Consider the following 25,757-nt stretch of genomic DNA (forward strand, 5'->3'; position numbering starts at 1 on the left):
AAGTACTCTGGGATGCAGTCCATCAGGCCCTGGGGATTTATCGGCCTTCAATCCCATCAATTTCCCCAACACAATTTCCCGACTAATAAAGATTTCCTTCAGTTCCCCCTCCTTACTAGACCCTCTGACCCCTTTTATATCCGGAAGGTTGTTTGTATCCTCCTTAGTGAATACCGAACCAAAGTACTTGTTCAATTGGTCAGCCATTTCTTTGTTCCCCGTTATGACTTCCCCTGATTCTGACTGCAGGGGACCTACGTTTGTCTTTACTAACCTTTTTCTCTTTACATACCTATAGAAACTTTTGCAATCCACCTTAATGTTCCCTGCAAGCTTCTTCTCGTACTCCATTTTCCCTGCCCTAATCAAACCCTTTGTCCTCCTCTGCTGAGTTCTAAATTTCTCCCAGTCCCCAGGTTCGCTGCTATTTCTGGCCAATTTGTATGCCACTTCCTTGGCTTTAATACTATCCCTGATTTCCCTAGATAGCCACGGTTGAGCCACCTTCCCTTTTTTATTTTTACGCCAGACAGGAATGTACAATTGTTGTAATTCATCCATGCGGTCTCTAAATGTCTGCCATTGCCCATCCACAGTCAACCCCCTAAGTATCATTCGCCAATCTATCCTAGCCAATTCACGCCTCATACCTTCAAAGTTACCCTTCTTTAAGTTCTGGACCATGGTCTCTGAATTTACTGTTTCATTCTCCATCCTAATGCAGAATTCCACCATATTATGGTCACTCTTCCCCAAGGGGCCTCGCACAATGAGATTGCTAATTAATCCTCTCTCATTACACAACACCCAGTCTAAGATGGCCTCCCCCCTAGTTGGTTCCTCAACATATTGGTCTAGAAAACCATCCCTTATGCACTCCAGGAAATCCTCCTCCACCGTATTGCTTCCAGTTTGGCTAGCCCAATCTATGTGCATATTAAAGTCACCCATTATAACTGCTACACCTTTATTGCATGCACCCCTAATTTCCTGTTTGATGCCCTCCCCAACATCCCTACTACTGTTTGGAGGTCTGTACACAACTCCTACTAACGTTTTTTGCCCTTTGGTGTTCTGCAGCTCTACCCATATAGATTCCACATCATCCAAGCTAATGTCTTTCCTAACTATTGCATTAATCTCCTCTTTAACCAACAATGCTACCCCACCTCCTTTTCCTTTTATTCTATCCTTCCTGAATGTTGAATAGCCCTGAATGTTGAGTTCCCAGCCCTGATCATCCTGGAGCCACGTCTCCGTAATCCCAATCACATCATATTTATTAACATCTATTTGCACAATTAATTCATCCACCTTATTGCGGATACTCCTTGCATTAAGACACAAAGCCTTTAGGCTTGTTTTTTTTAACACCCTTTGTCCTTTTAGAATTTTGCTGTACCGTGGCCCTTTTTGTTCTTTGCCTTGGGTTTCTCCGCCCTCCACTTTTCCTCATCTCCTTTCTGTCTTTTGCTTTTGCCTCCTTTTTGTTTCCCTCTGTCTCCCTGCATTGGTTCCCATCCCCCTGCCATATTAGTTTAAATCCTCCCCAACAGCACTAGCAAACACTCCCCCTAGGACATTGGTTCCGGTCCTGCCCAGGTGCAGACCATCCGATTTGAACCGGTCCCAATGCCCCAGGAATTTGAATCCCTCCCTGCTGCACCACTGCTCAAGCCACGTATTCATCTGCGCTATCCTGCGATTCCTACTCTGACTATCACGTGGCACTGGTAGCAATCCCGAGATTACTACTTTTGAGGTCCTACTTTTTAATTTAGCTCCTAACTCCTTAAATTCGTTTCGTAGGACCTCATCCCTTTTTTTACCTATGTCGTTGGTACCAATGTGCACCACGACAACTGGCTGTTCTCCCTCCCTTTTTAGAATGTCCTGCACCCGCTCCGAGACATCCTTGACCCTTGCACCAGGGAGGCAACATACCATCCTGGAGTCTCGGTCGCGGCCGCAGAAACGTCTATCTATTCCCCTCACCATTGAATCCCCTATCACTATCGCTCTCCCACTCTTTTTCTTGCCCTCCTGTGCAGCAGAGCCAGCCACGGTGCCATGAACTTGGCTGCTGCTGCCCTCCCCTGATGAGTCATCCCCCTCAACAGTACTCAAAGCAGTGTATCTGTTTTGCAGGGGGATGACCACAGGGGACCCCTGCACTACCTTCCTTGCACTACTCTTCCTGCTGGTCTTCCATTCCCTATTTGGCTGTGGACCCGTCACCTGCGGTAAGACCAACTCACTACACGTGATACTCACGTCATTCTCAGCATCGTGGATGCTCCAGAGCGAATCCACCCTCAGCTCCAACTCCGCAACGCGGACAGTCAGGAGCTGGAGGTGGATACACTTCCTGCAAATATAGTCGTCAGGGACACCGGAAGTGTCCCTGAGTTCCCACATGGTACAGGAGGAGCATAACACCCGACCGAGCTCTCCTGCCATGACTGAACCCTTAGATACACTTAAATTGGCAACAACAATGTTAAAAGTTACTCACTGATATAAGAAGAAAAAGAAAAACTACTCACCAATCACCAGCCAATCACTTACCCCCTAGGCTGTGACGTCACCTTTGTTTCTTTCTTTGCCTTCTCCCTGTAGCTGTACCGGCACGCCTCTTGCCGGCCCCGGACTCGCGCTGCTCCGAGCTCCCGCCTCCTCGACCTGCTCGAACTGCTCGACTCCCGCTGGCCTTTATAGGCCTCTCGCCGAACCCGGACTCGCGCTGCTCCGAGCTCCCGCCTCCTCGACTGACTGCTCGAACTGCTCGACTCCCGCTGGCCTTTATAGGCCTCTCGCCGACCCCGGACTCGCGCTGCTCCGAGCTCCCGCCTCCTCGACTGACTGCTAGACCCTCTGACCCCTTTTGTATCCGGAAGGTTGTTTGTGTCCTCCTTAGTGAATACCGAACCAAAGTACTTGTTCAATTGGTCTGCCATTTCTTTGTTCCCCGTTATGACTTCCCCTGATTCTGACTGCAGAGGACCTACGTTTGTCTTTACTAACCTTTTTCTCTTTACATATCTATAGAAACATTTGCAGTCCGTCTTAATGTTCCCTGCAAGCTTCCTCTCGTACTCCATTTTCCCTGCCCTAATCAAACCCTTTGTCCTCTCTGCTGAGTTCTAAATTTCTCCCAGTCCCCGGGTTCGCTGCTATTTCTGGCCAATTTGTATGCCACTTCCTTGGCTTTAATACTATCCTTGATTTCCCTTGATAGCCACGGTTGAGCCACCTTCCCTTCTTTATTTTTACGCCAGACAGGGATGTACAATTGTTGTAGTTCATCCATGCGGTCTCTAAATGTCTGCCATTGCTCATCCACAGTCAACTCCTTAAGTATCATTCGCCAATCTATCCTAGCCAATTCACGTCTCATACCTTCAAAGTTACCCTGCTTTAAGTTCTGGACCATGGTCTCTGAATTAACTGTTTGTCTCCATCCTAATGTAGAATTCCACCATATTATGGTCACTCTTTCCCAAGGGGCCTCGCACAACGAGATTGCTAAATAATCCTCTCTCATTACACAACACCCAGTCTAAGATGGCCTCTCCCCTAGTTGGTTCCTCGACATATTGGTCTTGAAAACCATCCCCCTGCCATATTAGTTTAAACACTCCCAAACTGCATTAGCAAATGTTACCCCTGGGACATCAGTTCCAGTCCTGCCCAAGTGCAGACCGTCCCTTTTGTACAGGTCCCACTTCCCCCAGAACTGGTTCCAATGTCCCAGGAATTTGAATCCCTCCCTCTTGCACCACTGCTCAAGCCAGGTATTTATTCTAACTATCCTGCTCCCTCTACTCTGATTAGCACTTGGCACTGGTAGCAATCCAGAGATTACTACCTTTGAGGTTTGACTTTTTAATTTAACTCCTAGCTCCCTAAATTCAGCTTGTAGGACCTCTTCCCGCTTCTTACCTATGTCGTTGGTACCTACATGTATCACGACAACTGGCTGTTCACCCTCCCTCTCCAGAATGCTCTGCAGCCGCTCCGAGACATCCTTGACCCTTGCACCAGGGAGGCAACATACCATCCTGGAGTCTCGGTTGCAGCCGCAGAAACTCCTATCTATTCCCCTTATAATAGAATCCCCTATCACAATAGCTCTCCCACTCTTTTTCCCACCCTTCTATGCAGCAGAATCATAGAAGAATCATAGAAATTTACTGCACAGAAGAACATAAGAATTAGGAGCAGGAGTAAGCCATACGGCCCCTCGAGCCTGCTCCGCCATTCAATAAGATCATGGCTGATCTGATCATGGACTCAGCTCCACTTCCCTGCCCGCTCCCCATAACCCTTCACTCCCTTATCATTTAAAAATCTGTCTATCTCCACCTTAAATATATTCAATGACCCAGGAAGGAGGCCATTCGGCCCATCGTGTCCATGCTGGCCAACAAAGAGCTACCCAGCCTAATTCACTTTCCTGCTCCTGGTCCATAACCCTGTCGGTTACAGCACTTCAAGTACACATCCAGGTACTTTTTAAATATGATGAGGGTTTCTGCCTCTACCACCCTTTCAGGCAGTGAGTTCCAGACTCCCACCACCCTCTGGGTGAAAAAATGTCCCCTCAAACCCTCCGACCAATTACTTTAAATCTATGCCTCCTGGTTGTTGACCCCTCTGCTAAGGGAAACAGGTCCTTCCTATCCACTCGATCTCAGCCCCTCATAATTTTAGACACCTCAATAAAGTCTTCCCTCAGCCTCCTTTGTTCCAAAGAAAACAAACCCAGCCTATTCAATCTTTCCTCACAGCTAATTCTCCAGTTCAGGCAACATTCTTGTACATCCTCCCTGCACCCTCTCCAGTGCAATCACATCTTTCCTGTAATGTGGTGACCAGAACTGCACGCAGTACTCTAGCTGTGGCCTAACCAGTGTTATACAGTTCAAGCATAACCTCCTTTTTTTTTTTTTGAAATTCGTAGCCAATCGTTCCAATTCTTTGTCAAATCACAAACACCAGAGGTCACCTTGGGCCCATTCAAGGATCACTCTGCGCCAATGCTCTTAGCCAAAAGGCCTAGAGCCACTGCACCGTTCCTGGAAGTACTGCAATACCAGGTTCGTGCCAGGGAGGTGGATGGGTCAGGCCCCCCACACACCTCCGTGGAGGTGGATGGGTCAGGTCCCCCACACACCTCCGTGGAGGTGGATGGGTCAGGTCCCCCACACACCTCCGTGGAGGTGGATGGGTCAAGCCACCCCACCCACCTCCTATTTCCAAAAAAGCAAGCATATACCTTCCTGATCCAGGGAGAACCACCTTGGGGTTATGGTGGTTACTCCCCTGTCAGGTCAGTTACGCATGATCTTAGCCAAAAGGCCGAGAAGCGCCTCCTTGCTCATGTATTCTATGCCTCGGCTAATAAAGGCAAGTATTCCGATTGTCTTCTTAACCACCTTATCTACCTGGCCTGCTACCTTCAGGGATCTGTGGACCTGCACTCCAAGGTCCCTTTGTTCCTCTACACTTCTCAGTGTCCTACCATTTAATGTGTATTCCCTTCCCTTGTTAGCCCTCCCCAAATGCATTACCTCATACTTATCCAGATTGAATTCCGTTTGCCACTGTTCTGCCCACCTGACCAGTTCATCGATATCTTCCTGTAGTCTACAGCTTTCTTCTTCATCATCAACCACACGGCCGATTTTAGTGTCATCTGCAAACTTCTTAATCATACCCCATATATTCAAATCTAAATCATTGATATATACCACAAAAAGCAAGGGACCCAGCACTGAGCCCTGCGGAAACCCCACTGCCAAAAAATGTTCATGCTCTCTCTTTGCTTTGCTAATTTCCTTTTTAATTTCACCCCTGCACTTGGTAAGTACTACAGGGGAATCGAATACGACCAGGGTGATCTGGACTAGTTTCGATCGCCTGAATGAGTTGGAGAGGAATTTTCCCAGATTTTTTCTCCCTAAATTGGCCTGGGTTTTGATCTGGTTTTTGCCTCTCCCAGGAGATCACATGGCTCCAGTTGGGGTGGAGTGTAGAATGTTTCAGTATAAGGGGTGTCACGGTTGTGTGAGGCGGACTGGTTGGGCTGGGTGCTCTTCCCCTTGCCGCCATGGTTCATTGGAGACATAATTGAGGTGTATAACATTATGAGGGGCCTAGATAGAGTAGATAGGAATGATCTATTTCCCTTAGCAGTGAGGTCAATTTATAATAATTGGTAAAATGATTAGTGGGGAGTTGAGGAGAACTTTTTTCACCCAGAGGGTGGTGGGGGTCTAGAACTCACTGCCTCAAAGCGTGGTAGAGGCAGAAACCCTCATCACATTTAAAAAGTATTTGGATGTGCACTTGAAGTGCCGTAACCTACAAGGCTATGGAAGAACAGGAAAGTGGGATTAGACTGGATAGCCCTTTTTCAGTGGGCACAGACACGATGAGTCATAGAAACATAGAAAATAGGTGCAGAAGTAGGCCATTCGGCCCTTCTAGCCTGCACCACCATTCAATGAGTTCATGGCTGAACATGCAACTTCAGTACCCCATTCTTGCTTTCTCGACATACCCCTTGATCCCCCTAGTAGTAAGGGCTACATCTAACTCCTTTTTGAATATATTTAGTGAATTGGCCTCAACAACTTTCTGTGGTAGAGAATTCCACAGGTTCACCACTCTCTGGGTGAAGAAGTTTCTCCTCATAACATAAGAACATAAGAATTAGGAACAGGAGTAGGCCATCTAGCCCCTCAAGCCTGCTCCGCCATTCAACAAGATCATGGCTGATCTGGCCGTGGACTCAGCTCCACTTACCCGCCCGCTCCCCGTAACCCTTAGAAACATAGACATAGAAACATAGAAAATAGGTGCAGGAGTAGGCCATTCGGCCCTTCTAGCCTGCACCGCCATTCAATGAGTTCATGGCTGAACATGCAACTTCAGTACCCCATTCCTGCTTTCTCACCATACCCCTTGATCCCCCTAGTAATAGAAACATTTCCCTCTCGGTCCTAAATGGCTTACCCCTTATCCTTAGACTGTGACCCCTGGTTCTGGACTTCCCCAACATTGGGAACATTCTTCCTGCATCTAACCTGTCTAAACCCATCAGAATTTTAAACGTTTCTATGAGATCCCCTCATTCTTCTGAATTCCAGTGAATACAAGCCCAGTTGATCCAGTCTTTCTTGATATGTCAGTCCCGCCATCCCGGGAATCAGTCTGGTGAACCTTCGCTGCACTCCCTCAATAGCAAAAATGTCCTTCCTCAAGTTAGGAGACCAAAACTGTACACAATACTCCAGGTGTGGCCTCACCAAGGCCCTGTACAACTATAGTAACACCTCCCTGCCCCTGTACTCAAATCTCCTCGCTATGAAGGCCAACATGCCATTTGCTTTCTTACCTGCATGCCAACCTTCAATGACTGATGTACCATGACACCCAGGTCTCTTTGCACCTCCCCTTTTCCTAATCTGTCACCATTCAGATAATAGTCTGTCTCTCTGTTTTTACCACCAAAGTGGATAACCTCACATTTATCCAATTATACTTCATCTGCCATGCATTTGCCCACTCACCTAACCTATCCAAGTTGCTCTGCAGCCTCATAGCATCCTCCTCGCAGCTCACACTGCCACCCAACTTAGTGTCATCCGCAAATTTGGACATACTACATTTAATCCCCTCATCTTAATCATTAATGGTCTTCTTCTGTGCCGTGAACTTCTGTGATTCTATGATCATTACCACTTTGCTGTTTGTGGGAGCTTTCTGTGCACAAATTGGCTGTCGCGTTTCCTACATTACAATAGCGATTACACTTCAAAAGTACTTCATTGGCTGTGAAGCACTTGGGATGTCCTGAGGTGGTGAAAGGCGCTATATAAATGCCACTGTCTAAATGTTCTGAGGAAGGGTCACCGACTCGAAACGTTAACTCTGCTTCCTCTCCACAGATGCTGCCTGACCCGCTGAGATTTCCAGCATTTTCTGTTTCTTCATAGCTAAAATTCTCCAGTCCTGGCAACAAACTCGCAAATCTCCTCTTTACCCTCTGTAGTGCAATTACATCTTTCCTGTAATGTGGTGATCAGAACTGTATGCAGTACTCTAGTTGTAGCCTAACTCGTGTTTTATACAGTTCAAGCATAATCTCCCTGCTCTTATATTCTTTCCCTCAGCTAATAAGAGGAAGTATCCCGTATGCCTTCTTAACCACCTTATCTATCTATCCTGCTAAATTCAGGAATGTGTCAACATATACTCCAAGATCCCTCTGTTCCTCTACATTTCTCAGTATCCTACCATTTATTGTGTATTCCCTTGCCTTGTTAGCCCTCCCCAATATCTTCTACAATTTCTTCCTCAATATCAACCAAATGGCCAATTTTTGTATCATCTATAAACTTCTTAAATCATGCCTTTTACATTTAAGTCTAAATTATTGATGTATACCATAAAAAGCAAGGGACCTAGTATAGAGCCCTATGGAACCCCACTGGAAACATCTTTCCAGTCACAAAAAACATCCATCGACCATTACCCTTTGCTTCCTGCCTCTGAGCTAAGTTTGGATCCAACTTGCCACTTTCCCATGGCTTTTACTTTTCAGATCACTCTGCTATGTGGGACCTTGTCAAAAGCCTTGCTAAAATCCATGCTGACTACATTTTGGTCATGTTGAGTGAGGGATAAATATTGGCCAGGGCACCAGGGAAAATTTCCCTGCTCTTCTCCAAAATTGTGCTGTGGGATATTTTACATCCTCCTGAGTGAGCAGACAGGGCCTCAGTTTAACGTCTCAATCAAAAGACAACACTTCCAACAGTGCAGCACTCCCTCAGCACTGCATTGGAGTGTCAGCCTAGATTTATGTGCTCAAGTCTCTGGAGTGAGACTTGAACCCACAAGCTTCTGACTCAGAGGCAAGAGTGCTACCCACTGAGCCACAGCGAACATAACACAGGACATGTTACACAACAGAAACATTTAAAGAATAGCTGACCTCCCGTGGCATTGCTTGTTATCAAAAGTTAGAAAACTTGGGGGGGCGAGTTTAACTCACAGATGGGGTATTTTAGCTCCAGGGCTTCATTTAAATGCAGTCGGTCCTGTACAGAGTGGCCGCTATCAGGGAAAGATTAGGGGTATCTTGGCTGTCTGCTGGCTGGCTGGTGTGGAGCGGGTTTTGAAAGGGTCTCATGGAAGGGAAGGGGAGTGGCAGGGAGGAGTCCGGGACAGGGGAGGCCGCAGTCTTTTCTTGTGGGCGCTGGAGATGTACTTTTGTTCCTCCTGGCCGCCTCATAGAAAGTTTCACACTGATCTCGGAGGGTTTCTTTGTCCTTCCCACCAGCCTCCCTGCTCAAGCCCCGGTTCAAATGGCATCAACACTTTTGATGTAGTTGCACCCCAATCAGCACTGATGCTCGCGGCTCCCTCCTGAGTCTGAGGGGGGTGGGGGCACCAAAACCAGCTGAGTTTAACCGGTCCGGGCTCCTCCCTTAAGTATGCAGATTGGGTTCCAATGTTGCCATCAGACTACAATTTTAACCAAGGCCTGCATGGTGAAGCCATTGTGGCTTTATTGTCCATCTCTCATTGTCCTGAGAAGGTGGGCCTACTTCTTGAACATTGATGCTTCTCTCCTAATCTTTGCAACCATTTTCCCTGGGCCCTTACTTCGATATTCTACCGGTGGAATTCTCTGCCGCAGAGAGTTGTAGATGTCAGTGCGTTGGATATATTCAAGAGGGAGTTAGATATGGACCTTACGGCTAAAGGGATCAAGGGGTATGGAGAGAAAGCAGGAAAGGGGTACTGAGGGAATGATCAGCCATGAACTCATTGAATGGTGGTGCAGGCTCGAAGGACCGAATGGCCTACTCCTGCACCTATTTTCTATGTTTCTATGTTCATAGGTTTATATGTAACCTTCAGGGCTGCTGACCGAGGGCCATGCGGCTCTTTGTGGCCGGTACGGACACGATGGGCCAAAATGGCCTCCTTCTGCGCTGTAAATTTCTATGTTTCTATGAAGAAATGTTGACCAGGTTGGACCTATATTCACTGGAATTTAGAAGAATGAGAGGTGGTTTTATTGAAACATATAAGATTATGAGGGGGCTTGACAGGATAGATGCAGAGAGGATGTTTCCCCTCGTGGGGGCAGACAATAGGCTGGTTCGAGATGTACCGATGGATGTGGTGTATTTAGATTTCCAAAAGGTTTTCGATAAGGTGCCACACAAAAGGTTACTGCAGAAGATAAAGGTACGCGGGGTCAGAGGAAATGTATTAGCATGGATAGAGAATTGACTGGCTAACAGAAAGCAGAGAGTCGGGATAAATGGGTCCTTTTCGGGTTGGAAATCCGTGGTTAGTGGTGTGTCACAGGGATCGGTGCTGGGACCACAACTGTTTACAATATACATAGATGACCTGGAAGAGGGGACAGAGTGTAGTGTAACAAAATTTGCAGATGACACAAAGATTAGTGGGAAAGCGGGTTGTGTAGAGGACACAAAGAGGCTGCAAAGAGATTTAGACAGGTTAAGCGAATGGGCTAAGGTTTGGCAGATGGAATACAATGTAGGAAAATGTGAGGTCGTCCACCTTGGGAAAAAAAAACAGTAAAAGGGAATATTATTTGAATGGGGAGAAATTACAACATGCTACAGTGCAGAGGGACCTGGGGGTCCTTGTGCATGAATTCCAAAAAGTTAGTTTGCAGGTGCAGCAGGTAATCAGGAAGGCGAATGGAATGTTGGCCTTCATTGCGAGAGGGATGGAGTACAAAAGCAGGGAGGTCCTTCTGCAACCGTATAGGGTATTGGTGAGGCCGCACCTGGAGTACTGCGTGCAGTTTTGGTCACCTTACTTAAGGAAGCATATACTGGCTTTGGAGGGGGTACAGAGACGATTCACTAGGCTGATTCCGGAGATGAGGGGGTTACCTTATGATGATTGATTGAGTAGACTGGGTCTTTACTCGTTGGAGTTCAGAAGGATGAGGGGTGATCTTATCGAAACATTTAAAATAATGAAAGGGATAGACAAGATAGAGGCAGAGAGGTTGTTTCCACTGGTCGGGGAGACTAGAACTAGGGGGCACAGCCTCAAAATACGGGGGAGCCAATTTAAAACTGAGCTGAGAAGGAATTTCTTCTCCCAGAGGGTTGTGAATCTGTGGAATTCTCTGCCTAGGGAAGCAGTTGAGGCTAGCTCATTGAATGTATTCAAATCACATATAGATAAATTTTTAACCAATAAGGGAATTAAGGGTTACGGGGAGCGGGCGGGTACGTGGAGCTGAGTCCACGGCCAGATCAGCCATGATCTTGTTGAATGGCGGAGCAGGCTTGAGGGGCTAGATGGCCTACTCCTGTTCCTAATTCTTATGTTCTTATGTTCTTTAGAACTAGGGGGGCATAGTTTCAGAAATACGGGGCCCCATTTAAAACGGAGTAGAGGAAGAATTTCTTCTTTGAGGGTCGGGAATCTGTGGAATTCTCTACCCCAGAGAGTTGCGGAGGCTGGATCATTGAATATAGAGGGCAGTTAAGAGTTAACCACATTGCTCGAGTCACACATAGTCCAGACTAGGTAAGGGTGGCAGATTTCCTTCCCTAAAGTGAACCAGATGGGTTTTTACAATAATCCGGTATTTTCAGTCACCATTTCTGATGCTAGCATTTTACTGCAGATTTATTTAATAAACTGAATTAAATTAATAAACAGATGTATTTAATAAGCAGAGTTATATAATAAGCAGTTATACAATAACCAGCTTGCCATGGTGGGATTTGAACTCGCATCTCTGGATTATTAGTTGAGGCCACTGGACTACTAGTGCTGTAATTTAATCACTATGCTACCGTTCCTGATATTGCAGCGACCTGCACAATTGGAGGGTCAATACTGAGAGAATGTGGCAGTGTCGGAGGTGAAGGGCCTTAGTTAAAGTCTCATCCGAAAGACAGAAACTCTAACAGCGCTCCCTCAGTACTGCCCCTCCGACAGTGCGGGGCTCCCTCAGTACTGCCCCTCCGACAGTGCGGGGCTCCCCCAGTACTGCCCCTCCGACAGTGCGGGGCTCCCTCAGTACTGCCCCTCCGACAGTGCGGCGCTCCCTCAGTACTGCCCCTCCGACAGTGCGGGGCTCCCTCAGCACTGCCCCTCCGACAGTGCGGGGCTCCCTCAGTACTGCCCCTCCGACAGTGCGGGGCTCCCTCAGTACCGCCCCTCCGACAGTGCGGCGCTCCCTCAGTACCGCCACTCCGACAGTGCAACGCTCCCTCAGTACCGCCTCTCCGACGGTGCGCCGCTCCCTCAGTACTGCCCCTCCAACGGTGCGGCACTCCCTCAGTACTGCCCATTCTGACAATACTGCCCCTCCGACAGTGCGGCGCTCCCTCAGCACTGTCCCTCCGGCAGTGCGGGGCTCCCTCAGCACTGCCCCTCCGACAGTGCGGGGCCCCCTCAGCACTGCCCCTCCGACAGTGCGGGGCCCCCTCAGCACTGCCCCTCCGACAGTGCGGGGCTCCATCAGCACTGCCCCTCCGACAGTGCGGGGCTCCATCAGCACTGCCCCTCCGACAGTGCGGGGCTCCCTCAGCACTGCCCCTCCGACAGTGCGGGGCTCCCTCAGCACTGCCCCTCCGACAGTGCGGCGCTCCCTCAGCACTGCCCCTCCGACAGTGCGGGGCTCCCTCAGCACTGCCCCTCCGACAGTGCGGGGCTCCCTCAGCACTGCCCCTCCGACAGTGCGGCGCTCCCTCAGTACTGCTCCTCCAACTGTGCAGCTCTCCTTCAGTACTGCCCCTCTGACAATACTGCCCCTCCGACAGTGCGACGCTCCCTCAGTACCGCCCCTCCGACAGTGCGGCGCTCCCTCAGTCATGACACAGGAGTGTCGGCTGAGATTTGTGCTCAAGTCTGCTCAACTCGAATGAATGACCTTCTGACTTCGAAGCAAGTGCGCTATCTGCCGCACCATGGCTGACACTTTAACTGTTGAGTTTCCCACATCACAAACACAGTTAAAAGTATAACCTCGGCACAATGCCATGCCATACATTCAGCTCCCTCACCTGAAATCAGCTGTTCCAGTCGCACTCGCTCATGGGCGGCATGCTGATCGACCAACACCAGCAAATTACCCCCTGCACCACAAAAGCTGCAGTTAGACCAATACGCCCAACACTCGCACGCCCCTCACACCCAACACTCGCACGCCCCTCAGGCCCAACACTCGCACGCCCCTCACACCAAACACTCGCACGCCCCTCACACCAAACACTCGCACGCCCCTCACACCCAACACTCGCACGCCCCTCACACCAAACACTCGCACGCCCCTCACACCCAACACTCGCACGCCCCTCACACCCAACACTCGCACGCCCCTCACACCAAACACTCGCACGCCCCTCACACCCAACACTCGCACGCCCCTCACACCCAACACTCGCACGCCCCTCACACCAAACACTCGCACGCCCCTCACCCCCAACACTCGCACGCCCCCACACCAAACACTCGCACGCCCCTCACACCAAACACTCGCACGCCCCTCACACCAAACACTCGCACGCCCCTCACACCCAACACTCGCACGCCCCTCACACCCAACACTCGCACGCCCCTCACACCAAACACTCGCACGCCCCTCACACCAAACACTCGCACGCCCCTCACACCAAACACTCGCACGCCCCTCACACCAAACACTCGCACGCCCCTCACACCAAACACTCGCACGCCCCTCACACCAAACACTCGCACGCCCCTCACACCAAACACTCGCACCCCCCTCACACCAAACACTCGCACCCCCCTCACACCAAACACTCGCACGCCCCTCACACCCAACACTCGCACGCCCCTCACACCCAACACTCGCACGCCCCTCACGCCCAACACTCGCACGCCCCTCACACCAAACACTCGCACGCCCCTCACGCCCAACACTCGCACGCCCCTCACACCAAACACTCGCACGCCCCTCACACCAAACACTCGCACGAAACACTCGCACGCCCCTCACACCCAACACTCGCACGCCCCTCACACCAAACACTCGCACGCCCCTCACACCAAACACTCGCACGCCCCTCACACCAAACACTCGCACGCCCCTCACACCAAACACTCGCACGCCCCTCACACCAAACACTCGCACGCCCCTCACACCAAACACTCGCACGCCCCTCACACCAAACACTCGCACGCCCCTCACACCAAACACTCGCACGCCCCTCAGGCCCAACATTCGCACGCCCCTCACACCCAACACTCGCACGCCCCTCACACCCAACACTCGCACGCCCCTCACACCAAACACTCGCACGCCCCTCAGACCCAACACTCGCACGCCCCTCACACCAAACACTCGCACGCCCCTCACACCAAACACTCGCACGCCCCTCAGGCCCAACATTCGCACGCCCCTCACGCCAAACACTCGCACGCCCCTCACACCAAACACTCGCACCCCCCTCACACCAAACACTCGCACCCCCCTCACACCAAACACTCGCACGCCCCTCAGACCCAACACTCGCACGCCCCTCACACCCAACACTCGCACGCCCCTCACACCAAACACTCGCACCCCCCTCACACCAAACACTCGCACGCCCCTCAGACCCAACACTCGCACGCCCCTCACACCAAACACTCGCACGCCCCTCACACCAAACACTCGCACCCCCCTCACACCAAACACTCGCACGCCCCTCAGACCCAACACTCGCACGCCCCTCACACCAAACACTCGCACGCCCCTCACACCCAACACTCGCACGCCCCTCAGGCCCAACACTCGCACGCCCCTCACCCCCAACACTCGCACGCCCCTCACACCAAACACTCGCACGCCCCTCACGCCAAACACTCGCACGCCCCTCACGCCAAACACTCGCACGCCCCTCACGCCAAACACTCGCACGCCCCTCAGGCCCAACACTCGCACGCCCCTCACACCAAACACTCGCACGCCCCTCACACCAAACACTCGCACGCCCCTCAGGCCCAACACTCGCACGCCCCTCACACCAAACACTCGCACGCCCCTCACGCCAAACACTCGCACGCCCCTCACGCCAAACACTCGCACGCCCCTCACACCAAACACTCGCACGCCCCTCAGGCCCAACACTCGCACGCCCCTCAGGCCCAACACTCGCACGCCCCTCACGCCAAACACTCGCACGCCCCTCACGCCAAACACTCGCACGCCCCTCACGCCAAACACTCGCACGCCCCTCACGCCAAACACTCGCACGCCCCTCACACCCAACACTCGCACGCCCCTCACACCAAACACTCGCACGCCCCTCACACCCAACACTCGCACGCCCCTCACACCAAACACTCGCACGCCCCTCACACCAAACACTCGCACGCCCCTCACACCAAACACTCGCACGCCCCTCACACCAAACACTCGCACGCCCCTCACACCAAACACTCGCACGCCCCTCACACCAAACACTCGCACGCCCCTCACACCAAACACTCGCACGCCCCTCACACCAACCACTCGCACGCCCCTCACACCCAACACTCGCACGCCCCTCACACCCAACACTCGCACGCCCCTCACACCCAACACTCGCACGCCCCTCACACCAAACACTCGCACGCCCCTCACACCAAACACTCGCACGCCCCTCACACCCAACACTCGCACGCCCCTCACACCAAACACTCGCACGCCCCTCACACCAAACACTCGCACGCCCCTCACACCAAACACTCGCACGCCCCTCACACCAAACACTCGCACGCCCCTCACACCAAACACTCGCACGCCCCTCACACCCAACACTCGCACGCCACTCACGCCAAACACTCGCACGCCCCTCACACCAAACACTCGCACGCCCCTCACACCAAACACTCGCACGCCCCTCACACCAAACACTCGCACGCCCCTCACACCAAACACTCGCACGCCCCTCACACCAAACACTCGCACGCCCCTCACACCAAACACTCGCACGCCCCTCACACCAAACACTCGCACGCCCCTCACACCCAACACTCGCACGCCCCTCACACCCAACACTCGCACGCCCCTCACACCCAACACTCGCACGCCCCTCACACCCAACACTCGCACGCCCCTCACACCAAACACTCGCACGCCCCTCACACCCAACACTCGCACGCCCCTCACACCCAACACTCGCACGCCCCTCACACCCAACACTCGCACGCCCCTCACACCCAACACTCGCACGCCCCTCACACCAAACACTCGCACGCCCCTCACACCAAACACTCGCACGCCCCTCACACCAAACACTCGCACGCCCCTCACACCAAACACTCGCACGCCCCTCACACCAAACACTCGCACGCCCCTCACACCAAACACTCGCACGCCCCTCACACCAAACACTCGCACGCCCCTCACACCCAACACTCGCACGCCCCTCACACCAAACACTCGCACGCCCCTCACACCAAACACTCGCACGCCCCTCACACCAAACACTCGCACGCCCCTCACACCCAACACTCGCACGCCCCTCACACCCAACACTCGCACGCCCCTCACACCAAACACTCGCACGCCCCTCACACCAAACACTCGCACGCCCCTCACACCAAACACTCGCACGCCCCTCACACCAAACACTCGCACGCCCCTCACACCAAACACTCGCACGCCCCTCACACCAAACACTCGCACGCCCCTCACACCAAACACTCGCACGACGCTCACACCCAACACTCGCACGCCCCTCACACCAAACACTCGCACGACGCTCACACCCAACACTCGCACGCCCCTCACACCAAACACTCGCACGCCCCTCACACCCAACACTCGCACGCCCCTCACACCAAACACTCGCACGCCCCTCACACCAAACACTCGCACGCCCCTCACACCAAACACTCGCACGCCCCTCAGGCCAAACACTCGCACGCCCCTCACGCCAAACACTCGCACGCCCCTCACGCCAAACACTCGCACGCCCCTCACGCCAAACACTCGCACGCCCCTCACGCCAAACACTCGCACGCCCCTCACGCCAAACACTCGCACGCCCCTCACGCCAAACACTCGCACGCCCCTCACGCCAAACACTCGCACGCCTCACACCAAACAATCGCACGCCCCTCACACCAAACACTCGCACGCCCCTCACACCAAACACTCGCACGCCCCTCACGCCAAACACTCGCACGCCCCTCACGCCAAACACTCGCACGCCCCTCACGCCAAACACTCGCACGCCCCTCACCCCCAACACTCGCACGCCCCTCACCCCCAACACTCGCACGCCCCTCACACCAAACACTCGCACGCCCCTCACGCCCAACACTCGCACGCCCCTCACACCCAACACTCGCACGCCCCTCACACCAAACACTCGCACGCCCCTCACCCCCAACACTCGCACGCCCCTCACGCCAAACACTCGCACGCCCCTCACCCCCAACACTCGCACGCCCCTCACACCAAACACTCGCACGCCCCTCACGCCCAACACTCGCACGCCCCTCACCCCCAACACTCGCACGCCCCTCACCCCCAACACTCGCACGCCCCTCACGCCAAACACTCGCACGCCCCTCACCCCCAACACTCGCACGCCCCTCACCCCAAACACTCGCACGCCCCTCACACCAAACACTCGCACGCCCCTCACCCCCAACACTCGCACGCCCCTCACACCAAACACTCGCACGCCCCTCACACCAAACACTCGCACGCCCCTCACCCCAAACACTCGCACGCCCCTCACCCCAAACACTCGCACACCCCTCACACCAAACACTCGCACGCCCCTCACACCAAACACTCGCACGCCCCTCAGGCCCAACACTCGCACGCCCCTCACACCAAACACTCGCACGCCCCTCACACCCAACACTCGCACGCCCCTCACCCCCAACACTCGCACGCCCCTCACCCCAAACACTCGCACGCCACTCACACCAAACACTCGCACGCCCCTCACACCAAACACTCGCACGCCCCTCACACCCAACACTCGCACGCCCCTCACCCCCAACACTCGCACGCCCCTCACCCCAAACACTCGCACGCCCCTCACCCCAAACACTCGCACGCCCCTCACACCAAACACTCGCACGCCCCTCACACCAAACACTCGCACGCCCCTCACACCAAACACTCGCACGCCCCTCACACCAAACACTCGCACGCCCCTCACACCAAACACTCGCACGCCCCTCACACCCAACACTCGCACGCCCCTCACACCAAACACTCGCACGCCCCTCACACCAAACACTCGCACGCCCCTCACACCCAACACTCGCACGCCCCTCACACCCAACACTCGCACGCCCCTCACACCAAACACTCGCACGCCCCTCACACCCAACACTCGCACGCCGCTCACACCCAACACTCGCACGCCCCTCACACCCAACACTCGCACGCCCCTCACACCCAACACTCGCACGCCCCTCACACCCAACACTCGCACGCCCCTCACACCCAACACTCGCACGCCCCTCACACCCAACACTCGCACGCCCCTCACACCCAACACTCGCACGCCCCTCACACCCAACACTCGCACGCCCCTCACACCCAACACTCGCACGCCCCTCACACCCAACACTCGCACGCCCCTCACACCCAACACTCGCACGCCCCTCACACCCAACACTCGCACGCCCCTCACACCCAACACTCGCACGCCCCTCACACCCAACACTCGCACGCCCCTCACACCCAACACTCGCACGCCCCTCACACCCAACACTCGCACGCCCCTCACACCCAACACTCGCACGCCCCTCACACCCAACACTCGCACGCCCCTCACACCCAACACTCGCACGCCCCTCACACCCAACACTCGCACGCCCCTCACACCCAACACTCGCACGCCCCTCACACCCAACACTCGCACGCCCCTCACACCCAACACTCGCACGCCCCTCACACCCAACACTCGCACGCCCCTCACACCCAACACTCGCACGCCCCTCACACCCAACACTCGCACGCCCCTCACACCAAACACTCGCACGCCCCTCACACCCAACACTCGCACGCCCCTCACACCCAACACTCGCACGCCCCTCACACCCAACACTCGCACGCCCCTCACACCCAACACTCGCACGCCCCTCACACCCAACACTCGCACGCCCCTCACACCAAACACTCGCACGCCCCTCACACCAAACACTCGCACGCCCCTCACACCAAACACTCGCACGCCCCTCACACCAAACACTCGCACGCCCCTCACACCAAACACTCGCACGCCCCTCACACCAAACACTCGCACGCCACTCACACCAAACACTCGCACGCCACTCACACCAAACACTCGCACGCCCCTCACACCAAACACTCGCACGCCCCTCACACCAAACACTCGCACGCCCCTCACACCAAACACTCGCACGCCCCTCACACCAAACACTCGCACGCCCCTCACACCAAACACTCGCACGCCCCTCACACCAAACACTCGCACGCCCCTCACACCCAACACTCGCACGCCCCTCACGCCCAACACTCGCACGCCCCTCACACCAAACACTCGCACGCCCCTCGCCCCCAACACTCGCACGCCCCTCGCACCAAACACTCGCACGCCCCTCGCACCAAACACTCGCACGACGCTCACACCCAACACTCGCACGCCCCTCACACCAAACACTCGCACGCCCCTCACGCCAAACACTCGCACGCCCCTCACGCCAAACACTCGCACGCCCCTCACACCAAACACTCGCACGCCCCTCACGCCAAACACTCGCACGCCCCTCACGCCAAACACTCGCACGCCCCTCACGCCAAACACTCGCACGCCCCTCACGCCAAACACTCGCACGCCCCTCACGCCAAACACTCGCACGCCCCTCACTCCAAACACTCGCACGCCCCTCACGCCCAACACTCGCACGCCCCTCACGCCCAACACTCGCACGCCCCTCAGGCCAAACACTCGCACGCCCCTCAGGCCAAACACTCGCACGCCCCTCACGCCAAACACTCGCACGCCCCTCACGCCAAACACTCGCACGCCCCTCACGCCAAACACTCGCACGCCCCTCACACCAAACACTCGCACGCCCCTCACGCCAAACACTCGCACGCCCCTCACGCCAAACACTCGCACGCCCCTCACGCCCAACACTCGCACGCCCCTCACACCAAACACTCGCACGCCCCTCACACCCAACACTCGCACGCCCCTCAGGCCAAACACTCGCACGCCCCTCACACCCAACACTCGCACGCCCCTCACACCCAACACTCGCACGCCCCTCACCCCCAACACTCGCACGCCCCTCACACCAAACACTCGCACGCCCCTCACCCCCAACACTCGCACGCCCCTCACCCCAAACACTCGCACGCCCCTCACACCAAACACTCGCACGCCCCTCACCCCCAACACTCGCACGCCCCTCACACCAAACACTCGCACGCCCCTCACACCAAACACTCGCACGCCCCTCACCCCAAACACTCGCACGCCCCTCACCCCCAACACTCGCACGCCCCTCACACCAAACACTCGCACGCCCCTCACACCAAACACTCGCACGCCCCTCACACCAAACACTCGCACGCCCCTCACACCCAACACTCGCACGCCCCTCACCCCCAACACTCGCACGCCCCTCACCCCAAACACTCGCACGCCCCTCACCCCAAACACTCGCACGCCCCTCACCCCAAACACTCGCACGCCCCTCACCCCAAACACTCGCACGCCCCTCACCCCAAACACTCGCACGCCCCTCACACCAAACACTCGCACGCCCCTCACACCAAACACTCGCACGCCCCTCACACCAAACACTCGCACGCCCCTCACACCAAACACTCGCACGCCCCTCACACCAAACACTCGCACGCCCCTCACACCAAACACTCGCACGCCCCTCACACCAAACACTCGCACGCCCCTCACACCAAACACTCGCACGCCCCTCACACCAAACACTCGCACGCCCCTCACACCAAACACTCGCACGCCCCTCACACCAAACACTCGCACGCCACTCACACCAAACACTCGCACGCCCCTCACACCAAACACTCGCACGCCCCTCACACCAAACACTCGCACGCCCCTCACGCCAAACACTCGCACGCCCCTCACACCAAACACTCGCACGCCCCTCACACCAAACACTCGCACGCCCCTCACGCCAAACACTCGCACGCCCCTCACGCCAAACACTCGCACGCCCCTCACGCCAAACACTCGCACGCCCCTCACGCCAAACACTCGCACGCCCCTCACTCCAAACACTCGCACGCCCCTCACACCCAACACTCGCACGCCCCTCACGCCAAACACTCGCACGCCCCTCACACCAAACACTCGCACGCCCCTCACTCCAAACACTCGCACGCCCCTCACACCCAACACTCGCACACCCCTCACACCCAACACTCGCACACCCCTCACACCCAACACTCGCACGCCCCTCACACCAAACATTCGCACGCCCCTCACACCAAAGTCCGATAACACAAACCAGACATTTCACAAAGGGCTGTCCCTTTCCCATCCCACATGAAGCCAGACTCACCTGTTTTTGCCTCTTTGTCGGGCCTGGTATTTATCAAACATGCAATGAACTTATTGTCCACCTGGTTAAGAACCTGAAAGACACATTATTACAAAGCTGATAATGAGGCAGGATTGTAGGTTGAGGGGCTGTCTTCAGGGCTGAGCACCTAAACATGATGGTTTATTAAAGGTGTGTCACTCACCCGGTGGCTGTGTGTGAGCTTCTCACCTGCATTGAGCTGATCATGTCCTTGGTGAAGCGGTAAGGGTAGAGGATGTTGTGGATCTTCACTGCCAAACTGCCAGCCTGCTCATTGCTGACATCAACAGCAACCTAGAGCACCAGCACCAGACAAGGGACTCAGTTAATGGGTTCAACATACCCAGTACCACCACACACCAACCACTCACTACCCAGTACCTGGCCCCACCCTCACTCCCAACACCCCTCACCCCTACCCCTCACTCCCCAACAACCCTCTCACCCCTACCCCTCACACCCCCTCACTCCCCAACACCCCTCAGCCCCACCCCTCACACCCCAACACCCCTCACCCCAACAAACCTCAGCCCCACCCCTCACACCCCAACAACCCTCTCACCCCCACCCCTCACACCCCCTCACTCCCCAACACCCCTCAGCCCCACCCCTCACACCCCCTCACTCCCCAACACCCCTCACACCCCCTCACTCCCCAACACCCCTCACCCCTACCCCTCACACCCCCTCACTCCCCAACAAACCTCAGCCCCACCCCTCACACCCCAACAACCCTCTCACCCCCACCCCTCACACCCCCTCACTCCACAACAACCCTTCTCACCCCTCGGCCCCACCCCTCACTCCCCAACAACCCTCTCACCACTACCCCTCACACCCCCTCACTCCCCAACAACCCTCTCACCCCCACCCCTCACACCCCCTCACTCCCCAACAACCCTCTCACCCCCACCCCTCACACTCCCTCATTCCCCAACAACCCCCCAACACCCCTCGGCCCCACCCCTCACACCCCCTCACTCCCCAACAACCCCACCCCTCACGCCACAACAATCCTCTCACCCCTACCCCTCACACACCCTCACTCCCCAACAACCCCCCAACACCCCTCAGCCCTCACACCCCCTCACTCCCCAACAACCCCTCTGCCCCACCCCTCAACTCCACCAACCCCCCTCAGCCCTCGGCTCCACCCCTCACACGGCCTCACTCCCCAACTACCCCCCTCACCCCTCGGCCCCACCCCTCAGCCCCAACAACCTCCCTCACCCTCCAGCCCCACCACTCGGCCCCACCGCTCACTCCCGGCTGCACTGCTCACACCCCTCGGCACCACCCCTCATACCCCAACACCTCCTCACTGCCCGACACCACCGCTCACTCCCCGGCCCCACCCTGGGCTGGGATTGGATGAGGTAAGTTCCAGGGGTCAGGGCTGAGATTGGATGAGGTGAACCCCAGGGGTCAGGGCTGGGATTGGATGAGGTGAACGAACCCCAGGGGTCAGGGCTGGGATTGGATGAGGTAAACCCAGGGGTCAGGGCTGGGATTGGATGAGGTGAATGAACCCCACGGGTCAGGGCTGGGATTGGATGAGGTAAACCCCAGGGGTCAGGGCTGGGATTGGATGAGGTGAATGAACCCCACGGGTCAGGGCTGGGATTGGATGAGGTAAACCCCAGAGGTCAGGGCTGGGATTGGATGAGGTGAATGAACCCCAGGGGTCAGGGCTGGAATTGGATGAGGTGAATGAACCCCAGGGGTCAGGGCTGAGATTGGATGAGGTGAATGAACCCCAGGGGTCAGGGCTGAGATTGGATGAGGCGAACCCCAGGGGTCAGGGCTGGGATTGGATGAGGTGAATGAACCCCAGGGGTCAGGGCTGAGATTGGATGAGGTGAATGAACCCCAGGGGTCAGGGCTGGGATTGGATGAGGTAAACCCCAGGGGTCAGGGCTGGGATTGGATGAGGTAAACCCCAGGGGTCAGGGCTGGGATTGGATGAGGTGAATGAACCCCAGGGGTCAGGGCTGAGATTGGATGAGGTGAATGAACCCCAGGGGTCAGGGCTGGAATTGGATGAGGTGAATGAACCCCAGGGGTCAGGGCTGAGATTGGATGAGGTGAATGAACCCCAGGGGTCAGGGCTGAGATTGGATGAGGCGAACCCCAGGGGTCAGGGCTGGGATTGGATGAGGTGAATGAACCCCAGGGGTCAGGGCTGAGATTGGATGAGGTGAATGAACCCCAGGGGTCAGGGCTGGGATTGGATGAGGTAAACCCCAGGGGTCAGGGCTGGGATTGGATGAGGTAAACCCCAGGGGTCAGGGCTGGGATTGGATGAGGTGAATGAACCCCAGGGGTCAGGGCTGAGATTGGATGAGGTGAATGAACCCCAGGGGTCAGGGCTGAGATTGGATGAGGTGAATGAACCCCAGGGGTCAGGGCTGGGATTGGATGAGGTGAATGAACCCCAGGGGTCAGGGCTGAGATTGGATGAGGTGAATGAACCCCAGGGGTCAGGGTTGGGATTGGATGAGGTAAACCCCAGAGGTCAGGGCTGGGATTGGATGAGGTGAATGAACCCCAGTCAGGGCTGAGATTGGATGAGGTGAATGAACCCCAGGGGTCAGGGCTGAGATTGGATGAGGCGAACCCCAGGGGTCAGGGCTGGGAACTTGGCGCATATGAACAAGTTGGAATTGGGTCTAGGGAACACAATCTCAAAATCTGATGATGGCACAAAGTAGGAGATATGGCGAAAAGTGAGAAGTCACGCAGAAGGTACCAGAATGGGCAGATGCAATTTAATGTGGGTATGTGTGAGGTAACACATTTTCGAATAGGAGTTTACACTCAATGGGAAGAATCATAGAATGGTTACAGCATTCGGCCCGTCGAGCCCCCTCAGGTACTTATCTAATTCCCTTTTGAAAGCCACGATTGAGTCTGCCTCCACCACCCTCTCAGTCCATGCATTCCAGATCCTAACCACTCGCTGCGTAAAAACTTTTTTTCTTACATCGTATTTGGTTCTTCTGCCAATCACCTTAAATCTGTGTCCTCTGGTTCCCGACCCTTCCACCAATGGGAACAGTTTCTCTCTCTATCTACTCTGTCCACACCCCCCATGATTTTGAACACCTCGATCAAATCTCCTCTCAACCTTCTCTGCTCCAAGGAGAACAACCCCAGCTTCTCCAGTCTATCCACGTAACCGAAGTCCCTCATCCCTGGAACCATTCTCGTAAATCTTTTCTGAAGTGCAGTGCCCTGAAGTGGACAAAAGACTCCAGTTGAGGCCGAACCAGCGACATAGGTAAAAAAAAAGGGATGAGGTCCTACGAAATGAATTCAAGGAGCTAGGAGCTAAATTAAAAAGTAGGACCTCAAAAGTAGTAATCTCGGGATTGCTACCAGTGCCACGTGCTAGTCAGAGTAGGAATCGCAGGATAGCATAGATGAATACGTGGCTTGAGCAGTGGTGCAGCAGGGAGGGATTCAAATTCCTGGGGCATTGGAACCGGTTCTGGGGGAGGTGGGACCATTACAAAGCGGATGGTCTGCACCTGGGCAGGACCGGAACCAATGTCCGAGGGGGAGTGTTTGCTAGTGCTGTTGGGGAGGAGTTAAACTAATGTGGCAGGGGGATGGGAACCAATGCAGGGAGACAGAGGGAGACAAAAAGGAGGCAAAAGCAAAAGACAGAAAGGAGATGAGGAAAAGTGGAGGGCAGAGAAACCCAAGGCAAAGAACAAAAAGGGCCATTGTACAGCAAAATTCTAAAAGGACAAAGGGTGTTAAAAAAACAAGCCTGAAGGCTTTGTGACTTAATGCAAGGAGTATCCGCAATAAGATGGATGAATTAACTGTGCAAATAGATGTTAACAAATATGATGTGATTGGGATTACAGAGACGTGGCTCCAGGATGATCAGGGCTGGGAACTCAACATCCAGGGGTATTCAACATTCAGGAAGGATAGAATAAAAGGAAAAGGAGGTGGGGTAGCATTGCTGATTAAAGAGGAGATTAATGCAATAGTTAGGAAAGACATTAGCTTGGATGATGTGGAATCTATAAGGGTAGAGCTGCAGAATACCAAAGGGCAAAAAACGTTAGTGGGAGTTGTGTACAGACCTCCAAACAGTAGTAGTGATGTTGGGGAGGGCATCAAACAGGAAATTAGGGGTGCATGCAATAAAGGTGCAGCAGTTA

The 25,757-nt window shown here is 54.8% G+C and overlaps 1 protein-coding gene and 1 non-coding gene across 2 annotated transcripts in view; both read right to left on the minus strand.

Moving 5' to 3' along the window:
- Nucleotides 1-2,828: 2,828 nt before the first annotated feature.
- LOC139243953 (DNA mismatch repair protein Mlh3-like) overlaps nucleotides 2,829-25,757 on the minus strand; it is a 67,298-nt gene continuing 44,369 nt past the window's right edge. The window contains exons 5-8 of the mRNA XM_070870915.1: nucleotides 21,769-21,873; nucleotides 21,559-21,631; nucleotides 13,089-13,160; nucleotides 2,829-2,912 (exon numbers count right to left, since the gene is read on the minus strand). Of these exons, the coding sequence (XP_070727016.1) occupies nucleotides 2,866-2,912; nucleotides 13,089-13,160; nucleotides 21,559-21,631; nucleotides 21,769-21,873 (297 nt within the window). The 3' untranslated portion in view covers nucleotides 2,829-2,865. The remainder of the gene's footprint in view (nucleotides 2,913-13,088; nucleotides 13,161-21,558; nucleotides 21,632-21,768; nucleotides 21,874-25,757) is intronic.
- Nucleotides 5,176-5,373, minus strand: LOC139243959 (U2 spliceosomal RNA). Its single transcript, XR_011589801.1, has one exon. It is a non-coding gene; the product is annotated as a U2 spliceosomal RNA (small nuclear RNA).

Source organism: Pristiophorus japonicus, unplaced genomic scaffold, assembly GCF_044704955.1.
Source record: "Pristiophorus japonicus isolate sPriJap1 unplaced genomic scaffold, sPriJap1.hap1 HAP1_SCAFFOLD_193, whole genome shotgun sequence".
NCBI classification, from domain to species: domain Eukaryota; kingdom Metazoa; phylum Chordata; class Chondrichthyes; family Pristiophoridae; genus Pristiophorus; species Pristiophorus japonicus.